This window comes from Phragmites australis, chromosome 2, assembly GCF_958298935.1.
Source record: "Phragmites australis chromosome 2, lpPhrAust1.1, whole genome shotgun sequence".
In the NCBI taxonomy this organism is placed as follows: Eukaryota; Viridiplantae; Streptophyta; class Magnoliopsida; order Poales; family Poaceae; genus Phragmites; species Phragmites australis.
Window position 1 is genome coordinate 40,658,635 of NC_084922.1, and position 24,077 is coordinate 40,682,711.

The 24,077-nt window shown below is 42.1% G+C and overlaps 2 protein-coding genes across 3 annotated transcripts; one reads left to right on the plus strand and one right to left on the minus strand.

The window, feature by feature from the left end:
• Positions 1-3,346: 3,346 nt before the first annotated feature.
• On the minus strand, positions 3,347-6,934 carry LOC133908870 (uncharacterized). 2 transcript variants are annotated; one of them, XR_009908276.1, is made up of 5 exons: positions 6,587-6,934; positions 6,382-6,492; positions 5,380-5,448; positions 4,115-4,353; positions 3,347-3,951 (listed from the first exon to the last, which is right to left on the minus strand). XR_009908276.1 is itself a non-coding variant. In XM_062351063.1 (4 exons), exons 1-4 carry the CDS (start codon positions 6,848-6,850, stop codon positions 4,303-4,305), a joined length of 495 nt encoding a protein of 164 aa, XP_062207047.1. In that variant the 5' UTR covers positions 6,851-6,934; the 3' UTR covers positions 3,970-4,302. The 2 variants fall into 2 exon arrangements, 1 of the variants encoding a protein (XP_062207047.1); XM_062351063.1 differs by lacking the exon at positions 3,347-3,951 and having other exon boundaries at positions 3,970-4,353.
• Positions 6,935-15,886: 8,952 nt separating this feature from the next.
• On the plus strand, positions 15,887-23,583 carry LOC133908871 (conserved oligomeric Golgi complex subunit 1-like). The gene is made up of 6 exons (XM_062351064.1): positions 15,887-18,180; positions 18,934-19,128; positions 20,856-21,160; positions 21,292-21,477; positions 22,177-22,354; positions 22,820-23,583. The coding sequence occupies exons 1-6, from the start codon at positions 15,967-15,969 to the stop codon at positions 22,961-22,963; spliced, it is 3,222 nt and encodes a 1,073-aa protein (XP_062207048.1). The 5' UTR covers positions 15,887-15,966; the 3' UTR covers positions 22,964-23,583.
• Positions 23,584-24,077: the final 494 nt, after the last annotated feature.

Consider the following 24,077-nt stretch of genomic DNA (forward strand, 5'->3'; position numbering starts at 1 on the left):
ATAGTCTCATATATGTCCCTTATATATAAGGCATCACACTTACCCAAACTCATTGCTTAAATTATCAAAATTAGAGTAAATAATCCTAAACGCAGGATCAAATCCATTCATATGGACAATGCAGTTCCTTAACGTGCATTCAGTTATTGTTTAGTTTTGGGCACTGCTGCATTAAATACCCTATGTGCATATTCATCATGGTCTCGCTGAATATCTCATCAAGAGAATCGATTCATTTGCATGACCAACCATATAATTGCAATTTACCAATATCTTATTGGTGACATGCAGCTTTACACATCGCATCAATAAACCAAATTCATCCACCTGCAATCATATGGCTCCGTCCATTGCAGTAAATACGTGGAATTTAGCCTCAGCCAAGTATTTTCCATCTGCGAATCAATTACATTCTGCACGTACCGATATTACACCGTACAACATACATCAAAGGGCATTGGGGATCTATATGAGGTATAATTACCCGTCAATCATATAATACCTCGAGTCTTTCACATGGGGCATAGTCATTGTCTGTATGCTCATAACATTTTGAGGACAATTCCAGGCATTAGGGGGAGACTAATACCACAAAAAAGGTTAGGAATCATATGAAAATGTCATACACATTCACATTCATTTCTCATATCCACGTACTCAAGAATCTAAATTCAAAGTTCAAACAATCATAAATTTGTAAAATATATTGCAAATAATCTGCCAGATACGTTTACTCGTTATAAATGTGTCATCAAATCCTATATTCCAACTAAGAATGTGCTGGAAAGAGTAGATGTACCAAACAAAAACCACTCAACTCCCAAATCAAAATAAGAAGGGGGAAGTACGACCGTAATAGATAAAGTTTCTTGCAATCTACCGCGGAAGAGGAATCACCCCTTCACAACAGTAAATACAAAACAACATCAAGTTGATAGATACCTTATGGATATTCACTATCTAAACGCCTATGAATGTTCAGCGTCCAAATGCACAGCACAAATGTGTACACAAATTCAAGCGCTGGGTCATGGGAATACTCTAACTCCATTATTTTGTAAAATTCACGAAGTTAATCAGGATAATATTTTCACAAACTCTATTGATTCCATAGAATCAATCAATACCAAATACGACAAATTGTCGACAGATATTACTCCTCAAAATAGGCATACACCTTCAATTGGATCTAGACCAAAAGTCCTAGGCAGAGTGCTTCATCACTCAAATTGTTCAAATTCAAATGTGGTAATTAAGGAGAATCGCTTTCGCTCAACAACACAATGTCCTATCTATAGAAGAAAATGGATTTTTATTTCATAAGGTGGTGAAATAGCGAGGCTTGTAGCACATAGGTTCACGCAAAGACCTGACATCAATTACAATGCTACATACCCCATGGTATATGTAAAAATTATATTCTCATATTCAATATAATTAGTAGATCAAATGAATTGGATAGATTTAGACATATAAGTCCCTAATGGACTTTGCATTCTGAATTTAAATACAAATCACAATATATATTATGTATGCTTAAAAGCACTCCACGACTTCAAGCGGTTAAATTGATTGTGGTACAACTGACTAAATGAGTCCTTCCAGATAAGAGTTACTCCAACTATAATGATTGCATATGTGTGTTCATAGTAAAATCTCAATTGAATTTTGTATCATCTCCAAACCACACATGGCATAATATGTAATCATCTTATGACAGAATTTAAGATGAACAATTTGGTTAAAACCAAAGTTTACTTAAGTCTGCAAGTTAAGCATATTCCTTCAGGAATATTTATCCATCGGTCCACCAATATTCAAATGATATTGAACAATCATATCCATCAAAACACTTATGATAATTTAATCCCTAAATATAAATCACGATCAATTCATACACTGGATTGACAATGAAAAGATATTGAACTCAAAGTTCTATATCTTAGTGTGATCAAAACGCTCATGTATCTTACAAATCACAACATACATGATATTATATTTGTAGCTAACTTGATAGCTTAAATAGCGTAGCTCCAATAACGTCATTACACAAGAGTCAAATAGGATATCTACATATATCTTTATGGTACAAAATATTTAGATTTTTCTATCAAAAAATCAAGATATCACCATAGTGGGATATACATATACTGCTATATAATAGAACCCCATAAACGTTAGATCACAGGCTGATTTTATGGTGATATAACCTTCTCATAAGAGCCATCAAATCAGATTCCAGCAGCTATTTCCACCTATTGTTCTAAAACATCACATATATATATATATATGGCTTCGCAGAATGATAAACTACATACAAATATCATGTGGTATTAGTTCCATTGAATTACCAACTATTATCTATGAAGATAATTCTGCATGCATTGCTCAAATGCAAACAAGTTACATAAAAAACAATATAATCAAGCATATTACCGCTAAAATGTTCTATCTTACAAACTAAATCATGTGATAACTTTGCTTATTTATTCACTAAGTCCTTATCAACTTTCACATTCCAAAATATATTTATAGAATTGATATGCGACAACTACGAGATTTGCAAGGTTCAGAAGGAGTTAATCTCTGATTAATAACTTGTTCATATTATATTGCACTCTTTTACTTTATTAGTTTTTCCTTTACGATTTTTCATATAAGATTTTTAATAAGTCAATATCTACACAAGATCATATGTCATATATCTTATTTTATCTTTTTGGGGGGTTTTAAATGAGGTATCAAAGACATATTTATTGTTCTTTAACCTCGCTTATGGATTTTTTCTTTTAAAGGTTTTCTCATATGAGTTTACAAAGAGATAATAATCAACATATATTGCACCTTTTTCTCCTTATTTTTTCACTAGGTTTTAAAGAAGTTTTAACAGCATATCACTATTATTCATCCTATTTTCTCAAGAGTTTTTTCAGAGGTTTTAATATGATCCATAGATCATAATTATTATTCTCTAAACTCACCAAAATGAGTTTTTACTATTTAGGTTTCTCATATGAACTTCAATGAAGCAATAACTACTATATGTCATATCATTTTCTCTTTATATTTTCCTATTGATTTTTAAAAGAGTTTTAATGACATATCTACACTATTTTCTCTTCATATTTTTTTCCCACATGGTTTAGAGGAGTTTTCAATGAGATGTTTACAATTAGGAATAATTGATCAAGGAAGAGTGTTGTAAATAAATACGCTCAATTATCATGTAATTAGGTTATAACTGTATTAGACAGTTAATCCTTGGAAAGACACCCGTTGGGTGACCGACTTCACAACAGGTGCAATTCTCATCTGTTAACTCCTCATATATTGTAAACACTTCTCATCAATAAATACGTAAGTTCATTTTTATCAACTCTCTACTATGTTCTAATTTCTACAACAATAACGGCCTTTAGCAGGAGGAAGCTCCGTTGGATAACACCACCTACGTCCGATCGTCGGGGATGGTTCGACTCCAGAGCTGAAAAGGGCGAGCGATGACCGTGGATTCCATGCGCTTCATCATTCTCGTTGCGATGTTGGTCATCTGATGCGAAACGGCTGATATCCCCCCAACAAAGCCACGCTGCGTGCGAGAACATATCCTGCTACGCACGATCGACTCGTTGTGTGGTCTGATCCTGATGCCTAGCCGTGACGGACATTGCCATCCTTGCTCGGTTACGTTAAGCAATCGATTCCATGCTTGTCAGCGTCCCAATCGGCAATCCCATGCGTGAGCGCGACAGGAGGATCGTGTGGTCGGCAGGAGTCTCCAGAACTTGCGCCAATATTGAGCTGACAAATACATGGAAACATGGGAACAAACAAACAAACTTTGCACTCCCCGGCAGGACTCCTCATCCACTGTATAGCTAGCGCATGCACAAGGAATTCTTACGAGAATTCACCATCACAACTGGCCTGCGGCTGCAAATAAATCCGATACTGCAACAGAAAAAATGGTAGATTGTAACATATTTTTTCTTCCCTTGGCAACTGGCAACATTATCTCATCAGTGGGTAAACGTTACAGAACATATAAATGTATAACATGTCGAGCACTTATATTTGCGGAGGCTGAGCCCGGGCTCCATACAGAACTACTCACTAATCGTTACTGTGCTCCCGATGCCTTATCTCGTTCCATCAAGTGATGCGTGGCTCGAGATATGCAAAAGAATGTGGTTTCTCTCCATGGCTCTTCTTCCTATTTCGTTATCTTTCGGGTCTTGTAACTTCAGCAAGCAGGTGGATACAACAACAGCGGGTATTGGACGGAACTAATCTGCCATGCGCCTACTTATTTGCCATAGACGAGTCCATAACGCTGCATGACTTGTCCATGAACTGCAAGACACAGAAGAACAATATTAGGGTAGGAATCATGAAAAGATAGGAACCAGATCATGAATATGAAATTATGAATGTAACTTCCTGAGATAGGCAATAATGAGGTGAAAATCAAGATTCGGTCTTCACTAAAATGCAAAGAGAATACCATTCTATTGGAGCAGCAGAAGGCAATTTACAAACCATTATGGCTAAGTGCTAATGCTATGTAAAAAAACTGATTATGCATCATCTAAAAGTGATATGATCGTCTCTTGACTTCTGAGACTCTTGGTTCCAGGAACCAAGAGTGATTATGCAAGTCTGAACAAGACGGGGACCTATATGACGTCTATTGTTACAGATTAAATGGTCAGAACATCTCACTGCTCTAACATCGGCACTTCCTTTTTCGTAAATGTACCCTGGTCTCGCACAAGTGCAACTCTTTTCTAAAACCACAACCCAGGCATTTTACAGTGAATCCATTGATTCAGAATCTATAGCCAAGTAAGAAATCTTAAAGGCGGTTCAATTATCCTCTTGATTTCTTTCTTCAAATTATATATGTAGGGGTTTTTAATGATGCTCAAAGCGGACTTAAGAGACTGTTGTATCCCAAATTCCCAATACCATAAGGGACACCAGATTGCTCTTGAAATATTAGATAGAGGGACATAACCAGTGTATGCATGGCTGTACTCAGCAAGTTTGCTCTACACAGGATGGTGACAAAAACCAGCAGACACGGAGGAAGCGCATGCATGATGATACCTGCTATGTTTAATGTGCAACTACACAACATGCTTTGATGGCTTAACTACTTAATCTTTCTCAGGATGTCGTGGCAAGCAAGTTTGAATATGGCTAGCTCGCTACATATTTGTGAATCTTGTAACAAATGCAGGGAAAACACTGAACTAAAATCCCTTCTGATGATTTTTGGCATACTAGAAGGTTACGTTGTGAAGCAACTTACATTAACACAGACTTGGAGCCTATTGTCCAGCAAAAAAAAAGTTAAGTCTGAAGCTGAAGCATTACCTTTTTCATGGAATGTAACTCCCGTCCAAAAGGCTCTAGGAACTTCATATCTATATCAAGGGGCCAAACCTGCATAGAAGCATACAAGGAAAAAAAATGGTAAAAATTCTTAAAAACTCATATAACTCACTTTAATTCATTTCTTTCATATAGGTGACAGCTATGCACGATTCAATTTTCCGAATTATTGTCAAAGTACATTATAGAGTAAAAAGCCAAGCCCTGCAGGAGTATATATGTAACAGGCTACAAGGATGATGCATTCAAGTACTCAAACACGATAATTTGAGCTAGTTTATAGAATGCATTCAGCGACTTTGAGCAATTTATGAGACCTTGAACTTGCCAACTAAAAGGGAAACAAGGGAGAAGGTTGTGATCTCCCATATTACAACAAACAAAGCGAACGATGACACGTTAAAAGTATACGACCAAAATAAGGGGTAAAAAGGAAAATACTAACACTGAGCTCAATGATCCATATTGATTAATTAGAATAGCAACAGCTTTTGACAATGAATACCATAAGCATGAGCATGAATGTAGAACTACAATAAAAGACCCATAATCGCTTTCAAACGTCTCCAGAAGTTTCATTTTTATTAGAAGTAATGCAGGTAAAAAGACTACAGTAAAATACGAAATATACAGCAGTACCGGCCATCATCAGAAGTTACAGGCTAGTTTCCCACAACCAAAGCAACATACCCCTAATTCCATGAATACGTTATGATAACTAAATTATGTGTTTCTCGTTATTCCTACTACAACGAAAACGAAAAATCCGACCACACAATCTATCTAATATCAGGCATGACACAACAATTGATGATCAAATCAACGATCAATCACAGGCGCATAACTTCCACTCAACACACAGAATTGAGCCAAATCAGCCACGAGTACGATCACGAAAAAGCCTTAGACACCATCCAAAAACTAATAGCTACATCAATCACAATCGAATTCCTAAGATACTGCGAGCAGAAGATGGATTCGTACCTTGAGCCCCATGAGTCGCAGCGGAGCCTGCTGCCCGGGCACGATGCACTCCGGCCCGGCCGCCTCCGCGATCGCCTCCATGGCCAGCCCCTCCCCAATCGGATCCGGATGCTGCGGAGCAACCAACCAACCTCCAAAGTTAGCTCTCCCCCACCAAACCAAACCAAACCAAACCGCAATAAGCCGGGGCTGGGGGCGTGCATACCTTCATAACGGCGAGGGCGTAGGCGGCCGAATCGTCCTGAGCGGCGACGCGTAGTACGGGGGCGTGGTGGATGCGCGGGACGGGGCGGATCCCCTGCCCCGCGGCGGTGGCCGCGGCGCGCCAGGGCGCGTCGTCGCCCGCAAGGAGCGGCCGCTTGGATGCCCCGGCGTGGGGGGAAACGGACGACGCGGCGGCCGCGGAGGAGGCGGTGGTGGCCGCCGGGAGGGCGGCCGGGGAGGAGGTGGTGGTGGTGAGGGACGCCATCGGATAAGGCGGAGGGGCGAGGAGGAAGCGTTCCGTTTGCGTGTTGGGCTCACTCGCGTGGCGCGTGGGGGAGGCGAGGCGAGAGACGAGAGTCTGGAGGGGATGGATGTTTTAGTAGCGAGGGGTGGGGTGGGATGGGGTCAGGTCGGGTCGGGTTGAGTTGGTCGGTCCAAGCCGACGCGGCGCGTGTGGTTCTGAGAAGGCGGGAGGGGATGCGGCGTGCTTTGGTGCGCTGCTGGGTGGATGACGTGTGGAACCGGGCTCATTTCCGATGTAGTGCTCTAAATATTGACACAGTCTCCATAATATATTTATAGAATATAATAAAATTATACTATTATAAAATTAATTTGTAAAACAAATCTATTCATATTACTTTCAAATATAACAAAATCTATCCTTATTATTTCCCTTCATACTCCACCGCTATAGCCGTCCTCCCTTATCATGAGCCATACGGTGTGAATATGTGATTCTCAAGTCCAACCTTAGTATACTCAATAATGTTCTTATGTTCAACTAGGAAGTCTTTTTTCTCTTAGCGACTAACAATACTTCCTATCATAAATTTTAAGATATATTTCAAGACATGATTAGTATAATAGGGTTGCAGATTGTTCATTTTTCGACTCTTAGTTCTAGTCGGAAGGAACAACATCACTTCCATGCGAAAAAGCAAAACACAATACCTGTATCGGGGCCTGCTGCTTAAGTTGATCAGACGGATCTGGCATGAGTATGCTAGAGATAGTCTTTTAATCGATCGGTTGTTTCGTTTTTGCCCCTTTGATTTGATGGCCCTGATTGAGTTTCATTTCTTGTGTACAAACATTTTGCTGACAAGCAATGCTGAGCCAAAATGATTTGTTCAGCAGCTTGAGTCTGCCATACTGGACATCAAGCAACCAAAGATACTATCAAATCCTTTTTTTCTCCATTAAAATGTTTGACAAATCTAAAATCTGGAACTATAGATCGGAACTTTATTCTGCAATGATGAATATGACATTTGACTGCTGTTTCAAGGAGAAGAGCATTTGAAAGCCTACATAAATTCCCACATATGCAATTCTATTTGAGTTTTCAGGCATTGTGAAAGTAAAATAAGATACAAGGTGTTCAGTGCCCGTTAATTTCCTTATTTTTTGCACTGTTTTTCATATAGATATATGAGATGGGTGGCTGAGACATAGCACATTATAAGATGTAGCTTGTGGCATAGAATGTGCTATGACCTTACCTTGAAGAAGGTCTGACGATAATCAAATTTTGTATGCTTCTAGGTTGATATGCATAGGAATTATTACATTTCAGATTTTGCAATTAGGAGTGGTATTTTAAAGCCTATCATCTTGACATTGCATTAGACGATGGCCGACTCACTAAAATGACTTTGGTGGTATTCCTTGTTGACCAGGCAACAACTACTGTGGCACAATATCACAAACCCTATCAGAAATTACAATAGTTTCAAGCTCAGTCAGTTCAGAAGATACTAATGAGGTAAGGAGTGCGTATATATATGCAATCATGTGCTTTAAGACATACAGCAATATGTGCTAAACGTTGTCTGATAAACTATATGATAGCAGGAGGCCAACAATCTGAATTTTGAGCTGTCCTTGCTCACGTATTTCCTATCTCGGTTGTCCATCTTTTTCTGATAATCATCTATTTATTGATTCTTTTATTTATGTTATAACTTTTTATTAATCTTTTTAGTATGAATGTCAATATAAATGAAGGGATGGAGGCCCAAGACACTTTGAGATCCAGAGGCTATATAGGGACGGCGTGCGGTCCAAGTTGCCGTCGCGAGGGACCGCTGCGGCAGTGCGCACCCGAGGACCCCAACGGAGGTGGCGTTGGTGGCGGCGGCCCTGCGTTGACGTCACAGCGTGTCCCTGAGGGACGTCGGCGGTCCGGTCCATGAGGTGCCAGGTGCTGCCTACCGACGTCGAGCAAGACAACTTCGACAGGAATGACCATGGCGTCGCTGGATCCGTCAAGACGAACCAGGTCCGCCCGTCTGACTCCACGATTGATGAGACACGTTCTCCTGATATGTTGGTCGCGCTGTGCCAGGATTCGATCTCGTTGCTGCGTCTGAGCGATTCTTGTTGTTGTTTTGTTGGGTTTGTTTGTTAACGTGCTGGGTTCGTGTGGTGATGCTGGTCATTCGGCGCGTTGGGGGCGCTCAAGGAGGAGGCACTACCTGGCAAGGGCATGCTAGAGGTGCTCTCCCACTAGCATTTTTTGTCGACTGCAACCATGAGGTGAGGAGAGAACCTATACTCCTTGCGTAATTTCCATATCATGATTATTTCTTTTTTCTGTTTGGTTCATAATATGATTGCTGCCCATACGTGCATATATGGCAGGTGGTCACAAAGTGCTGCATCATTGTTTCACTCAGAGATCTCTCATCAATGGACTTCTTTCAGAATTAAGAAGATTTGGCCGTTTGAGCCTGTCGTCTCAGGGATGCTAGGCATTAGTTTGGTCCTTGCAACGCTTCAATTTCTAGGTAATTTGCAATTTTCTACTTGAACTCAGAGAGGCACATGCTATTTTAATGGTTTAGCATAGTGGGGTTTTGAGCCCATGTATGCAAGAAGCAATGTGAATGGATATTTCCTTGATAATATGTGTTGTTGATGGCTTCGTTCCATTGGAGTGACATGTTGATTGCATCCTCTGACATAGAAGCATGCTTTTGTTTTCTAGGCACTGAAGCATTGGCTACTGGTTTACTTTGACATATAGGAACTAGAATATGTTCCTGAAGTCTTAGCAGTCATATAAATATTATGGTCTTCTTTGTCCACCTAATCTAACATTTTGGAATTCAGAAGCTACTCATTTCCTTGTGCAATTCTCAGGCATATGTTGATAGCCTGATTCATACCTTATCTGAATACATCATATGTGATCTTTCAGTTGGAAGTGATTCTACTTTGTTAGCATTGAATAAGGCTGGGTATTTTCACCATATTTTTATGCATGCAAGCGCTATGCTAAAAGTTTCTTTCACAGGAATGTCATTCATATCCTGATTAGCATTTGTAAGCATAAAGAAAACCCAGGGTGAGGACCACGCGATATACTTCATATGGACTTTTTCATGGGACTAATTTTCTAATGTATATGTTCTACTTGAAGATAGTGTAGTATTTAAAGAAGTTGCAGTAAGACGTCCCAAGCCTTTCAATTCAGAGGATGAGGACTCAGAAGGCAATCTAAGTTTACCGAAAAGCACCTGACAAAAAGAGTGGTGTTATGGCATTAGCTTTTCCATTAGTTTTGGTGAATCAAAAAGTATTTAATTTTGAATACATAAGTGCTCTTTAAAACTTCTAGAAAAAAGTAGTGATTTTTTTTTCACACCTCCTAATTCCATGCATGAAATTTAGAAAGTTTGTTTAGGCGACGAAGAACGTCGTTGAGGCCGTGGGAGTTAAAGGGAGGGGGTTGATTTGGGAGGAGGCTCTTTCATCGTCGGATTTAGAAGAGGTCCTGGGGAGGGAGGGAGGTCCAGCGGAGAAGACAGGTGCAAGGGTGGAGTGGCGAGGCGGCGGGTGGCGGAGGATGATCTGTGGGCCAGTGCCAAGGCTGATTAGATAAGACCTCGTGTTAGCGCGGAACAAGTGGAGGAGGGTGAGAGGTAGGGGCAAGCACATGAACTCGATTGAGGGGTAGGGGAGCGTGAGGGTAGCTATCGGAAGATTGAAGACGATTGTGAGCTATTGTATATTTATATCATCAATGTTGTTCTAAAAAACATAAAAAATATGCGGTTGATAAATAGCATTGCCCTTTGAAATATTGTGCAGCTCTCTATCGATTTAGTCTTTGAATCGTGAGGTCAAAGAAAAAAAAACGTCCACAAGCTCGTCGCAACGGCAGGCGCAAGGCATCAACCGGAACGGCGACGATGTCGCGGTTATGTTTGGCGAAGGCGAGCGGCCGGCCGTGCTGCTTCCGCACGGCATGCTCAGGAGGCGCATGTACTTTTGGCAATACTAGCTAACTAACTGTGGTCGTTCATCCTGGTAATTCAATTATAAGAATTTATTAAGGTATACATGTACGTAATCTGACGAAGAGTTCTGTGTTAATGATCAGAGAATCCTCGAGTTGTAGCAAAACCATCGAGTGGTTAAATAAATTGGTTAGGCTGTAATGTATTGCTGGGCTTATTAATTGAATCTTGAGTTATCTTACTCCGGCCGGGAGCTTATTAGCTTATTGTGCGAGGTGTTAGTTTGTGCTATCGAGAGCCATGATATATTCTTGCTTATCATTGTTGCATGTAGCGTGAGTAGAAGATAGCCGTACGTGCGCATTTCTTTGACTGAAAATCACCATGATTGGCATTATTCCTCGTGCTTTACATTGAACAGCTTACTCCTCCATCCAGTCAAGTTTGATGTTTCATGGAAAAGTAAACATGATTCGAGTTAGTCATTGACTTGTGTAAACGCATGTAATCCTAGAAAAGCCTGATTCGAAGAAAGGCGGAACTTGTCCTTTTAGTTATACATAAAAAGAAACAAGGACCATCCTTCGGGATGCAAGGCTCTAGAGGTTATACGGAACATCTTTTGGAACGCAAACAAAACAACTGTGTCAACATCTTAAAATGGCACGGTGAATCAAGTAATACCCTCTTGTAGGCAGTAAAATGCTCGAAACATATTATTCGAATGCAAACTTTAGCTTTCCTAGCCGACAGTGCCATGTCAGGCTGCATCAATTTTTTCTGCAAAGATTCTTTTTACAGCACGGGCGCCTCCACGTAGATCATGCAAACATCTGAGTTTAGGTTGGGCGAACGAGGCCCGTCCTGGCTCGGATGGTGTGTAAAATTCTACGGTGAACGGTGTTTGGTTCCTTGAGTTCACTGTAGCATCCTGCCTCCTCGCATGCAAAAATACCAGCACGTGCTGCTTCCGCAGTGAAGTCCGAATCAACTTTCGCTCGTGGGCCTGACTGAGCTGATGCAAGCGTGAGCTCACGGCCACCTTCTCCTCGCTCGGGCCATTCGAATCGCGCACCGTAGGGTTATCACCGCACTCAATCCCCTCTGGCTGCCACTGCTCTCCATCCACACCGACGAAAGGTCCCCTTGATTTTCTCCGGCGAACTCCCTCGGGATGAGTACCCACCGCCTCCTCCCGTCCCCTTTATTTTGGGCTTAAGGCTCCTTCTCCTTCCTCACCGCGTTGGTCTATAGATCCATGGTGTGAGGCAGCGAGTGGTGCCCTCCGATGGATCTTCTTCTCCACTCCGGCGAGCTCTTCTTCTGAAGTGAAGAGGTAAGCCCATGTCCCTTGCCACGCATCGCCTAGGGTTGCCGCTCGATCCATCAGATTTGAGAATCTAAAAAGGATCTGGCGTCACCTAAAGGGGGTGAATCGGTGGAACCTGAAAATTTTATAAACTAAACGCAACGGATCAACAAAATACGGACTCTCCGTAGATTTTTTCCGAAACATCCGTAAATATACGGAGGTTCCGCAGAAATCTACGAATACTCCGGATATTCCTAGGAGAACTTAAATTGATGCCTATGCAATAGCAACGTGGATCAAATCCATGAATTACCCAGCACCAGAGGATGTGTTCCAACATATTTCTCTAAGTATCTACAGCTAGAACCTCACAAAGAGAACCAAAATATGCAACAAATCGCAAGAGAGTGATAAATGAGACACAAGGATTTGTTCACCGAAGTTCGGTCACTCCACTTAGAAGTGCCTACGTCTACGTTGAGGTTCTCACAAAGAGCTAGGTTTCTTTCAACCATTTCCTCACCCAAGCGATCACAAAAATCGAGCTAAGATTGTTTACTCAAATTTACAGGGGTGATACAAACTTTTCGGAGCTCACCACAAGATTGAGAGCTCAACGGGTGACGCCTAGCCGTCTAGGTGGACAAATCACCAAGAGTAACAAATACGAAATCACCAGCTTGACGAAAAAACCTAGTGCTCAAAGGATGATTTTGAATCTTGCTAGCACTTCTACTTGCTTTCACTCAATCCTACACAAGATTTTACCTAGTATCACAAAAAGGAGTGGAGAGAGGAGCTTTGAATGCTCTTGAGTTGCTTGTCTCAAGTTAGATCAAAATAAATGAGCTAGTTGCTGTTAGAGAGAGAGGGTGTGGATATAAATATTCCACACTTAAAAACTAGTCATTACACCTGTGAAAATACGGATACTCCGCAAAGGTGCGAACCTTCCGCACACCCTTAGTTAACCCAAACTCTGCTAAAGTGCGGACTATTCGTAAAAATATGGACACTCCGCATTTGAACATTTTAAAAAGATTAGGGCTAACCTCGGTGTAAGTGTTATGTTTGATGTGTCTCTCATAGGTTTGTTAGATCTTTTGAGCACTTGTTTCTACGCAAACAAGTAATTTTTGTATCCTCCTTAATAGTACGGCATCCTAAACTCAATTTTAAAAGATAAATGAATTTAAAATTATAACATCCATATGCTGCTTTTTTTTCCTTTTTAGGGGGATCACTATATGTCAAATTCTTACTTGATCAAATTACACTTATCTATACTTCATAAAACTTATTAGTTCTTTAATTATTTTATTATTATCACTAAAACCCACTTAGCCTAGATGCACTTTCAATCTTCCCCTTTTGAATGATCGATGATAACTCAATTAAAGCTTACAAAAGATGTATATAATTAAGCTTTTGAATCCTTATGAAATAGAGAGCTCCCACTAAAAATGTGCATTTGAATGAACTTTAAAAAAATAGCCTTAAATGTCGATTGCACAATTTTAGGGTAGTGTGGAGACTCCCCTTATATCATATCATCCGTGGGGGTGTAACAAAAACAGGTGTGTAAGATCATGAATAAATGTGATACGCATGACATGATATGCACAGAAATAACCTAGATTTCTGTTCAAGTGTGGACCCTTCGTAAACATGCGGATTCTCCGAACATTTTTGCAGACACTACACTTGACAGATTCTAAACTAAAAAACGTATTACAGGACAAGAACAAATGATCTCACACTAGCATAATAAAACTTGGTATCAATAAAAATTAGCAGTTTAAGCATATCACAATCATACAAGTTCATGTCCATCACCACACACAAAAGATAGAAAGAGTTATTACAAAACGAGTATAGGAAAGATAAGTTTTCACTTCCCCTTTGACATCAAGCGCCAAAAAGAGAGAAAAGAAAAGACTATGAAGATTATCATCTACTCATCATCATCCTCATCCTCGTCCTCATCGTCATTATCATCATCTTCTTCTTCTTGATACCCGCCCTCTTGTTTGCTTTCTTCTTCTTCTATCTCACCATAAACAGAGCGAGTACGGCGAGAGCGGGAAGCCAGAGGTGGATCTTCTTCGTCTTCTTCTTCTCGATCCGCTGCCTCCCACTCAGCAGACGAATCTCCAAAATTAGGCACTTCTTGATGAGGGAAAGTAGGAAGCTCTAAATGTCATTTGATTTCTTTTATTTCTCTTTTAAACTCATTTACTTCAATGATATTGTACTTGCATATAGAGAAGATTGAGTGAAACATATTTTTAATGTACTTGCCACGACCACGAGAGCCACCACCATGAGATTGGGAAGAGGAGGGTGCACGAGATGAGCTTGCACCACGAGATAGCCTAGAGGATGCCTTCTTTTTCACACGATAGGACTTGTGAATGCAATATTTTGGAAACGAGATCTTTGTAACATTCTCGATGATATATATGATGTACGGAGCATATGAAAGGCTTTTTCTTGCATCGACCATGGCGTCACAAAGCTTAACCCAAATGAAATCACCAACACTAAAGAGTTTTTCACCAGGTACCATTCTAAGAAGAATGTTCCTTGACATGAATGGAGTTTAGTCCCATCTCCATTCTTTGGATTGATGGTTTGGCAAAAAGGAAGATTTAGATAGTGATAATACAGCTTCAATCCATGAGTGAAGCCATCGATCATTCTAGGATCCTCATAAATTTCACCCAAGTCATATTCCCTGATTTTCTTCTAAAAAAAATTGTACCATGTTCATGGTCTTGTGATCTAAGAGCAAGAAGACGAGAAAAAGTCATGTAATCTATATAATAGTGAATTCTTAGTGTTGTCCAATGAATCTCGTTCTTGTGGACACTGAAAAATAATGAGGCATGTAATTGAACAATGATTTCTTTATTCTAATCATACTTGAAACCCATGACATCTTTCATTCCTTTCTCCGTGCAAGCATCAATGACTTCATCTTTCATTTGTGGGTGTGTGAGTATGCTGTATGCGCTTGTGTGAGACCTTGTAATAAAAAAAAAAGATAGCTCCAAAAAGATTTAATTCTTGTGCATGAAAGAACAAGCACAAGAAATACAATGGTAGAAAACTAGAGCTCTTTTGCATGTAAGAGGAACGCACAAGGTGAAAAGTACACTTGTTATAGTAGTTCTCTAATTATCAAAAGAACAAGAAAGTTCTCTCGTTCTCTAATTATCAAGAGAACAAGAAAGTTAGAGAGAAGAGAGGAGAAAAAGAAGAAGAATCTGTTGCAATGCAAGGAGCTAATACAGCTCAAGCTATATTTGTGTGATATAGCACATAGTGGTTGAGTTGTGCAAGTATATATGAAATAGGTGCTACGTCGGTTGGATCAATTTTATGCTAATTGAAAAGTTTTTATGCCTACAGCCATTTGTAATTGTTTGAGAGATTTGCAAGTTGCAATTGGCAACTCACTTCACTTGGGCAATTAGCCGAAACCCTGAAACTAACGACCCACCCAACTCTACACCAACGCGCCGAGCTCCTCCCTCACCCACTGACAAACCGCCCCACCATTCTCCAACTAGTCCACATAGACCTACAGTCCTACACCGCTCCCAGCACCGGGTCTACTACGCCCTTTCTCACAGACTCCTAGGGCCCACCACCTGACATTCCATTGGTCCACCAAACACACCTCCTTCCACCTCCCCCTCGAACGAGCGTGCCTCTTCACTAGTGGGTCTCTCGTGTCTCGTCTCCACCCCCCCCACCCCTGCCTCCCGATCCCCTCCCGGATCTCGCCGTGCGCTCGAAGCCAAGCGCGGTCTCGCGATGCCCGCGGCTGTCGCCCCCGGCAGCGGCGGCGCGGCCGACGCCGAGGAGCTGTTCCGCACCAAGCGCATCCCTGAGATCCGCGCGGCGGAGGGCGCCACCCGCCGCGAGATCTCCTCCAAGGAGGAGGAGCTCCGTCAGCTCGTCGGCCGCAGCTACCGCGACCTCCTCGACTCTGCGGACTCTATCCTGCTCATCAAGCAGTCCTCTGACTCCATCTCCGACAACCTCTCCCTCATCTCCGGCTCCCTCTCGTCGCTCTCGCCGCCGCCCGAGGCTCCCGCCGCAAGCTCCGCCTCGCCTTCCCCGTATTCCGGCGGTCGCACACGGCTCTATGCTCTGGCCGCGCGTGCCAAGTACCTGGTCGACACGCCCGAGCACATATGGGGACGGCTCGACGAGGGCCTGCTCCTGGAGGCCGCGGGGCGGTACCTGCGGGCGCGGGTCGTGCACGGGCGGCTCTCACGCGACGCCGTGGCCGCCGCGCGGTTCCCGCTCCTCGCGCACCAGGCGCGCCTCGTGGAGGCGTTCCGGCCGCAGATCGCGCAGCGAGCTCGCGAGCGCCTCGCCGACCGCCGCCTCCCCATAGAGGCCTACGCTGACGCGCTCTCGGCCGCTGCCGCGATCGACGCCCCGTCGCTCGCCCCACCCCAGGCGCTCCTCTTCTTCCTCGCCTCGCGCCGCGCCTGGATCTCCCAAGCCCTAGCTGGGCTCGCCTCGGATCTGTCGTCCTACACCTCCGTGCTGTGCGATGTCGCGAGGATCTTGCGTATCACACTCGGCCACGTCGGGCAGTTGTTTGTGCATGCGCTCAGTGATCTGCCGCTGTTCTTCAAGACGGTACTTGCGAAGACGCCTCCTGAGCAGTTGTTCGGCGGCATTCCGGACCCTGATGAGGAAGCGTGGTTGTGGAAGGAGCACATGAACCAGCTTGAGGCTACCATGGTTCTACTCGAGCCGGATGCTGTGGCACGAGCCTGTACAGATTGGCTCAAGGAATGTTGTGGTGAGATTTTTGGGGTGATTGCTGGGGGGCAGAGGTTGGTTGACGCCATTGGGAGTGGGGAGGTGATGGGATCAGTGCAAAGGTTTGTACGTGATGCGCTAGATGGGAGGGAAGGATTGGAGGGGAGTTTGGAGCAGTGGCTGAAGAGCGTCTTTGGGTCGGAGATTGAATCACCATGGGATCAGATCCGTGGGTTGATCTTGAAGGAAGACAAGGATATTTTTGAGGATTGGATGGAGGAGGCATTTGTGCGACGGATGAAGGACATTGTGGATTCAGAGCTTGATAGTTTGGGTTCTAGTGTTAATGTGAAGGAATCAGTTGAGGCTATTGGTGCCAATGCTGATCCAAAAGATGCTGGCGATTTCCTTGCATACCTGCAGAAACCTTCAACTGGTGGTGGTTTCTGGTTCTCAGAGTCTAAGATCAAGAAAGGTGGAATTTTGGCACACTTGAAACCAATTGCTGATGAGAATGACTTCCATAGCTGCCTAACCTCATATTTTGGGTCAGAAGTTAGTCGGATCAGGGATGCAATTGACAACAAATGCAAGAATATTCTGGAGGATCTGTTAAGCTTTGTGGAGTCACATAATTCAGCTCTGAGACTGAAGGAATTAGTGCCATACCTACAGGAGAAATGCTATAGGACCATCTTGGCAGCACTGAAAGAATTAGAAGCTGAGCTCACAAAGCTCTCTGCTTCGTTGGGAACCAAAAAGGAAGATAATGACATACCTGCAGCATCTGTTATAGCAGAGAGGTCTCTCTTCATTGGTCGCCTCTTGTTTGCGCTGAGATACCATTCAAGTCATGTACCCCTGATTCTAGGTTCCCCAAGGGAGTGGGTAAAGGAGGCTGGTGGTGCAGCATTTTCCAGGTTATCATCACCCACACCAAGACATTCAAGGGCATCTTTTGATTCTTTGATGTCTTTTACCCCCAGAAGGCGCGCATTTGACAGTCCCAGGAGTCCTGGAAGGCAATTCCTGGATAGCCCCAGAAGACAAACTATTGCTGCTGCTGTTTCTTTGTTTGGAGCTGATGATAGCTCCAATCCTAGACTCGATGAACTCAATAAGACCCTGCAGTCACTTTGCATCACGGCTCATAGTGTATGGATAGCATGGGTGTCCGCTGAATTATCTCACATTCTTTTATATGATCTCAATAAAGATGATTCTCTATTCTCTTCAACTCCTTTGCGGGTACACCTTCAAACCCACTTGCTGTTCTGATCATTGTCAATGTATACTACAGTGTAGCGTCGAATTACATAAGCACCTTTTATTCATATTGTCAGTTGCGAAATTTTAGGTACGTTGCCTATGGCAGTATCATTAACATATGCTGATAATAATATGCATAATAATGTAGTTTGTTGGACATCTATGAACTGATAGAAGACAATATCTCTTTGATAATGACTTACCATACCTACAGAGACTATGGGAATCAAGGAAAATAGTGGTTAGGTGTACTTGATGAGGTTTGGTCTCTTGCCTGACGAAGATACAATAAATTTTGGAAGTAATGTATCATGAGGTGTTCGAGAGTGATTTTTAAAGGTGCACCTTTCTCAGAGTTGATTGAGCTTGCACAGATATGTGTCGCTACTTTAAAAGACGTCCGCCTAGCCTTCCTAGGTGGTGACTAAGCGCTAGGTGTCACCCTCCTGCATAGCACTTAATTGCCTCGTTGCCTGTCTAGGTGCCTGCTTAGCATCCATCAGGCGCTTGGCATCACCCCAATTGCCCGCTTAGCGCCTAGTGCTTTTCAGGACACTGATATGCACTTGCCTAAGTCAAACACTACATTTTAACATTTTGCCAGAGTTATCATCATCAGCGTATTGCTCCCTCAAGCTCTTTAGTGTACACTGTACAACAAATAAATGATCTCATTTTTCATAGATATGGAATTCTTGTAGTTTTAGTTGTGTGGTTTGGTTGCCTTGTCAGGGTTGGGAAGTCACAGTCATCAAACAAGAGGAAACAACTGAGGGTCCCTTGGAGATGCAAATAGCTCTTCCATCAATGCCATCATTGTACATCATATCCTTTTTTTATCAAGCATGTTTGGAAATTCATAAAGTTGGAGGGCACATCCTGGACAGAATCATTTTGCATAATTTTGCATGGGAGCTACTGCAGAAGGTATGTTCTATTACAAGTTCACAAACAGTCACAATGCATAGGACTGAAACTGAAGTATTTTATCGAACTTCTAGCCAAGAATCTTAGAGTTCTTTCATCGATTTATTTGTAACTAAGCTGTTTCTTCTTAGATCAGCGTAAACCATAAACTGCTTATTAGTTGATTTTATTTTACACAATGATTTTTTGGGCTTTACAACTTTCCCTGCAGTTTCTTTATCGAGGAACTCAGCATGGTGAGGGTTTTTTTTCACATCATAATGATGATAACACTGACACATTTTAAGAAACAAATTATTTGGTTTGTCCCATCATTAGCACTGGCGAAGTCTAATTTATTATTCATATTCCTGAAATCCTGGAATAGATTATTAGTCAAGCCATTGCAACTTAAGAAAGATTTATTTGTTTTATTTAATTTCTTTATAAATTGCAACCAGTCTTTGATTTAGGTAGCCATACTGTCTACTGATTTATTTTTTTTCTCGAACGCGTAGGAGAGCTGTGTGTCATTATATTAAGATTAGAAAAGGTACAAGTACAAAGCCGTATTAATGGCTGGGTTTGTTCTTAGGTGTATGTTCGCGCCACGGACTAAAAAAAAAACTACGACCACGACTAAGAGAAATCAACTCAACAGCGAATGCAACCTAACAGCCCCACCCCTACACCAAAGCCAAGCCTCCTCACTAATTTGGCTTAGCAGAGTGCTGACAGATGGGCGGGCGTCGTCAAAGACGCAACGATTGCGGAGTTTCCAGACAGACCAAGCTACACGGATCACTAGGGAGTTGAAGCCCTTCCTTGACTCTTTGGGAGCTCTCCGATGAGCTTGCTGCCACCAAGTCTGGAAAACTGTATCAAGCGCCACAGGTGCTAGCTCTTGCAGACCAATCCGCCGAAGTGCCTTGAACCAAATCTCTCTAGCGAAGACACAATCTGTAAGCAAGTGTTGCACAGTTTCTTGTGCCTGACCGCAGAGCGGACAAATCTGCGGGTGCTGTAAGCCACGGCGCTCGAGACGGTCCGTTGTCCAACACCTATCAAATGTTGCTAGCCAAACGAAGAACTTGGCCCGCAGCGGCGCCCATGTCTTCCAAATCCGCTTATGAGGCTCAAAGCAAATGGCACCCGTGAAGAAGTGACGGTACGCCGAGCGTGTCGAGAACACGCCCAAGGTCGAGGGTGCCCACAAGTGCTGGTCAGGGCATCCAGCACTCAATTCCGTACCATCAACTGCATCCCAGACGTGCAAGTATTCCATCAACGCCGGCTCAGACAAGCCATCCCTGATGTCCCGAATCCAAGCCCGGTTTTGCAAGGCGTCAAAAACTGTGCGCGTAGCGACAGCTCTTTTAGCCACAAAAGGAAGCAAGGCCGGAGCCAAATCCCTCAGTGAACGACCAAGAAGCCATCTGTCCGTCCAAAAAAGAGTTGAATGGCCATCTCCAACTATGTAGCCATACTGTCTTCACAGTAGAACTAGTGCCTTCATCTAGACAGTAGGCACTACCGCACTAGTGCTTGAGTGACTCAGCTGCATAAATCTTCCAAGTGACATTGATTTTTTAATCATGAGAACTCCACATGACCAAGTTGCCCCCTTTGTGTTAATATTCAACTAATAGTCTTAACCTGTGCCGATGAAGATTCCATATGAACCTGGCAGTATGTGTCTTTCAATCCAATGCGATCATTGGATCTAACTTGTACTTATATACATGCAGGTCATCAACATTTATGAAAATTTTCTGGTATCTATTGAGTCCGGGAATTCTCAGGTTTCTGAGAAAGGAATTCTGCAAATACTGCTAGACTTGCGTTTCATTGGTGATGTCCTATCAGGAGGCAAAAATGCTTCCACCAGCTCTACTGAAATGCAAACGAAACATAATTCTTTGCCAGGCACCATTACCAAGACTTCCTTCAGGAGAAAACAATCACAATTACGGGCAGATTCAGCTGTCATAGAGCCTATAAACAAATTAATCAATAGGCTCTCGCAGAGATTGGATCCGATAGACTGGGCCACGTAAGAACTTTTTTTGGTTTTACATTGTTATACCTATTAAGTCATTACTTAATATACCTTAAATATGTGAGAAGTAAACTTCAGGCTTTTGCACTATATTCCTCCCAACTGAAACATGTGTCTTGAAACAGGTATGAACCTTACTTGTGGGAGAATGAGAAGCAATCTTACAAGCGTTATGTTGTTCTTTTCGGTTTTTTGGTCCAACTGAATCACATGTACACTGGTACTGTACAAAAGTTACCAACAAAGTCAAATACAGATTCAAATATTATGATATGTTCTCAGGTTCCAAGATTCAAGTACCTACCGATCAGGTGAGTAATCTTTGTGTCATGTGTAAATAACTAAATATACATTTATTTATTGCCAAGTGCATGCATCTTTGGGCGATCTTGAAAGATGTTCTGGACTTCTTGTTTTATGCTTAAACTAAACTTTTCAGCACTGGTACCTAGTACCTACCGCTACAATTAGCAGATATAGTTATGATATGAAATTTAAGTTTAAAAGTATTTGATGAAAATATAATTGATGGACATCAGTAAACATTGATATATTTGTATGCCATTATTCTGGAGCATGTAATATCAGTCATCTTGATAGCAATCTGCAAAAAGGTTGTGTGCTAAATGTCAAGAGGTTACATTGGTGAGGCATACAATATTGCAGCTTCAATGCTCCATCCTCACACAGTGACATTACAACTTATAACTTTTGGATGAAATTTGGATACTCTATTCTATCCCATTATACATGAATCACTAGGAAATGAGTCAAATGACAAAATGGACAGTTAAATATGTAAAAAAAAATAGATTTTTTTTTTCAAATTTGTACGTTCTGCATTTAGAAGACTTGTGACGGTTCATTCTTCTATTTGATTTTGCCTTTTCCTTCTAGGAACCCATGGTAGTAGTTCTGATTTTCTAAGGGGACTTTTAGGTGGCTTGTAAAGAACACATTCATTAATTTGTAGATTTTAATTTGTTCCTTATTTATCTTATTACCTGCAGTGCCCCAGCTATATCATCAAGAGCACACAAATCATCACTACAGTCGCCAGCTGGTGATTCAACATCTAAAAGTCCTTGGAAATCATATTCAAATGGAGAAAGATCTACTGCACCAGAATTTGATGGTAATGCAAGTCTTGTAGGTGCTGCTCCATTGTTTAAGTCATTTGTTACCCAGGTGAGTGACTGACTACAAGCTATTTTTGTTTTTAACTTCAATTTAGAAGCTAAACAAACCAGCAATCGTTGCTGCTGTCTGACCTATCAAATGTAGATCAACAATATTCATTCTTCTTGTTTGAAGAAATGTTCCATAAGCATGATAGGAAATACTTGGAAAATTAGCCCCTTAGAACAAGGGAAATGAATCGTGCGCTGACTGATTCATGTCTTGTGATTATTGCTAGTACAGCACATCGATTTTGAAATCAATACATTCTTGTCTGTACTTTTGATTTTCATTTGGTCCTTGAGCTGGTGAAAATGAGAAGGCGCCATTTTTTTTTCTTTGTATGAAAATCAAATTAATATGTTTTTTCAACTCCCTTTTACGAACCTCATTGACATGGAGCCTAAAATCTAGACTGTCTATAACTGAATATAAATCTTCGGCTAACGATCTCCATGTCATGCCATTTATCAGGTTGGGAGCAAATTTGGGGAGAACACATCGAGATGGGGGTCCATGCTATCTGATGGACAGGTTGGTAAGCTAAGTGACATTCTTCCCGGACCAGCAGCTGGGTTTTTCTCTTCTTTCACATCTGGAGCTCGATATGATTCATAGTCACGGCACCATGAGCCTTGATCTTCAGCCCATACTTCCTATACGTTGAATGGAAATCCACATTTGTCATCAAGAGAACGACAGAACTGTTAGCTGGTGTAATCTGCCATTGGAAAGCTGTTGCTTCCAGAATGATGCCGCATAGGTTTGCCCAGTGTTGCTCAGCATATCCTGCCACTCCTCTTCACGTTCTTGTTGTGACTGGACAGTATTGTGGAGAAGCTCCAAGGACATATGATGCCAAAAGACAAGATTTATTCAGTATCATGACTGCTAACAGACTGAAGGAGTGGGTAAGGAAATCAAATGTGCTTTTAGTGTGTTTCCTGCTTGCAATATGACACGGTACATATGACAAAGGAACTGCTATTTCCTGCTGATAATAGCTCACTTTTTTGGGGAACTCGGACCATGATGTGGATACTCGACACATGAAGTCCGTTGTAAAAAGGAATTTTGGAGTCCATTCTTTCTTCTCTTTCTTTGGCTCCGTGAGTTGGAGGAATTTTTCATCAGAACAGTGCTGAGACTGCGAGGTTGTGGTTTTCCATGTAGGCAAATTTGCAGATGTGTACACTAGAAACAAATATAGCAATAAAGTATGTGTTCCCCCCTTAGAACCTGCGTTCATTTCTGTTAAGCAACACGCATGGGCCTGTCTGGTTGGTGTCACGTAAATTCTTGTACTTGTCTACATATCTGCATGCTTTGCAAAAGTTGCTCCAACAGATACACATGCTAATTTTCCCAGAAGCAAAAAGTCGCCGATTTTGCACGTTCCTAATTAGAGGGCAAAAATAATTGCTAAACAGGTATCTAAGCAGGACCACGAAAGGGAAAAGGAAGCAGGAGCTTGGATGAGGTGCGTTCGCATCAAGGCGTTGCGCCGGTGGATGAGATGTTAGTGCGTGATGCGCCATTGGAACGGATTGGAAGGTTTTGGACTGGAAAGGTTTTCCCCTTTCCTTGATGTGTAGGTGATGATCCATGGGGCTATGGACCACGGCGCACGCACACGGATAGCGAACCGCGAACAACTCCTTCAATTGCTTGCAGGAGTGGAGTAATAAGCGATGTGATTTGTTGGACAAGACAGGAAAATCAACGGTGTCTT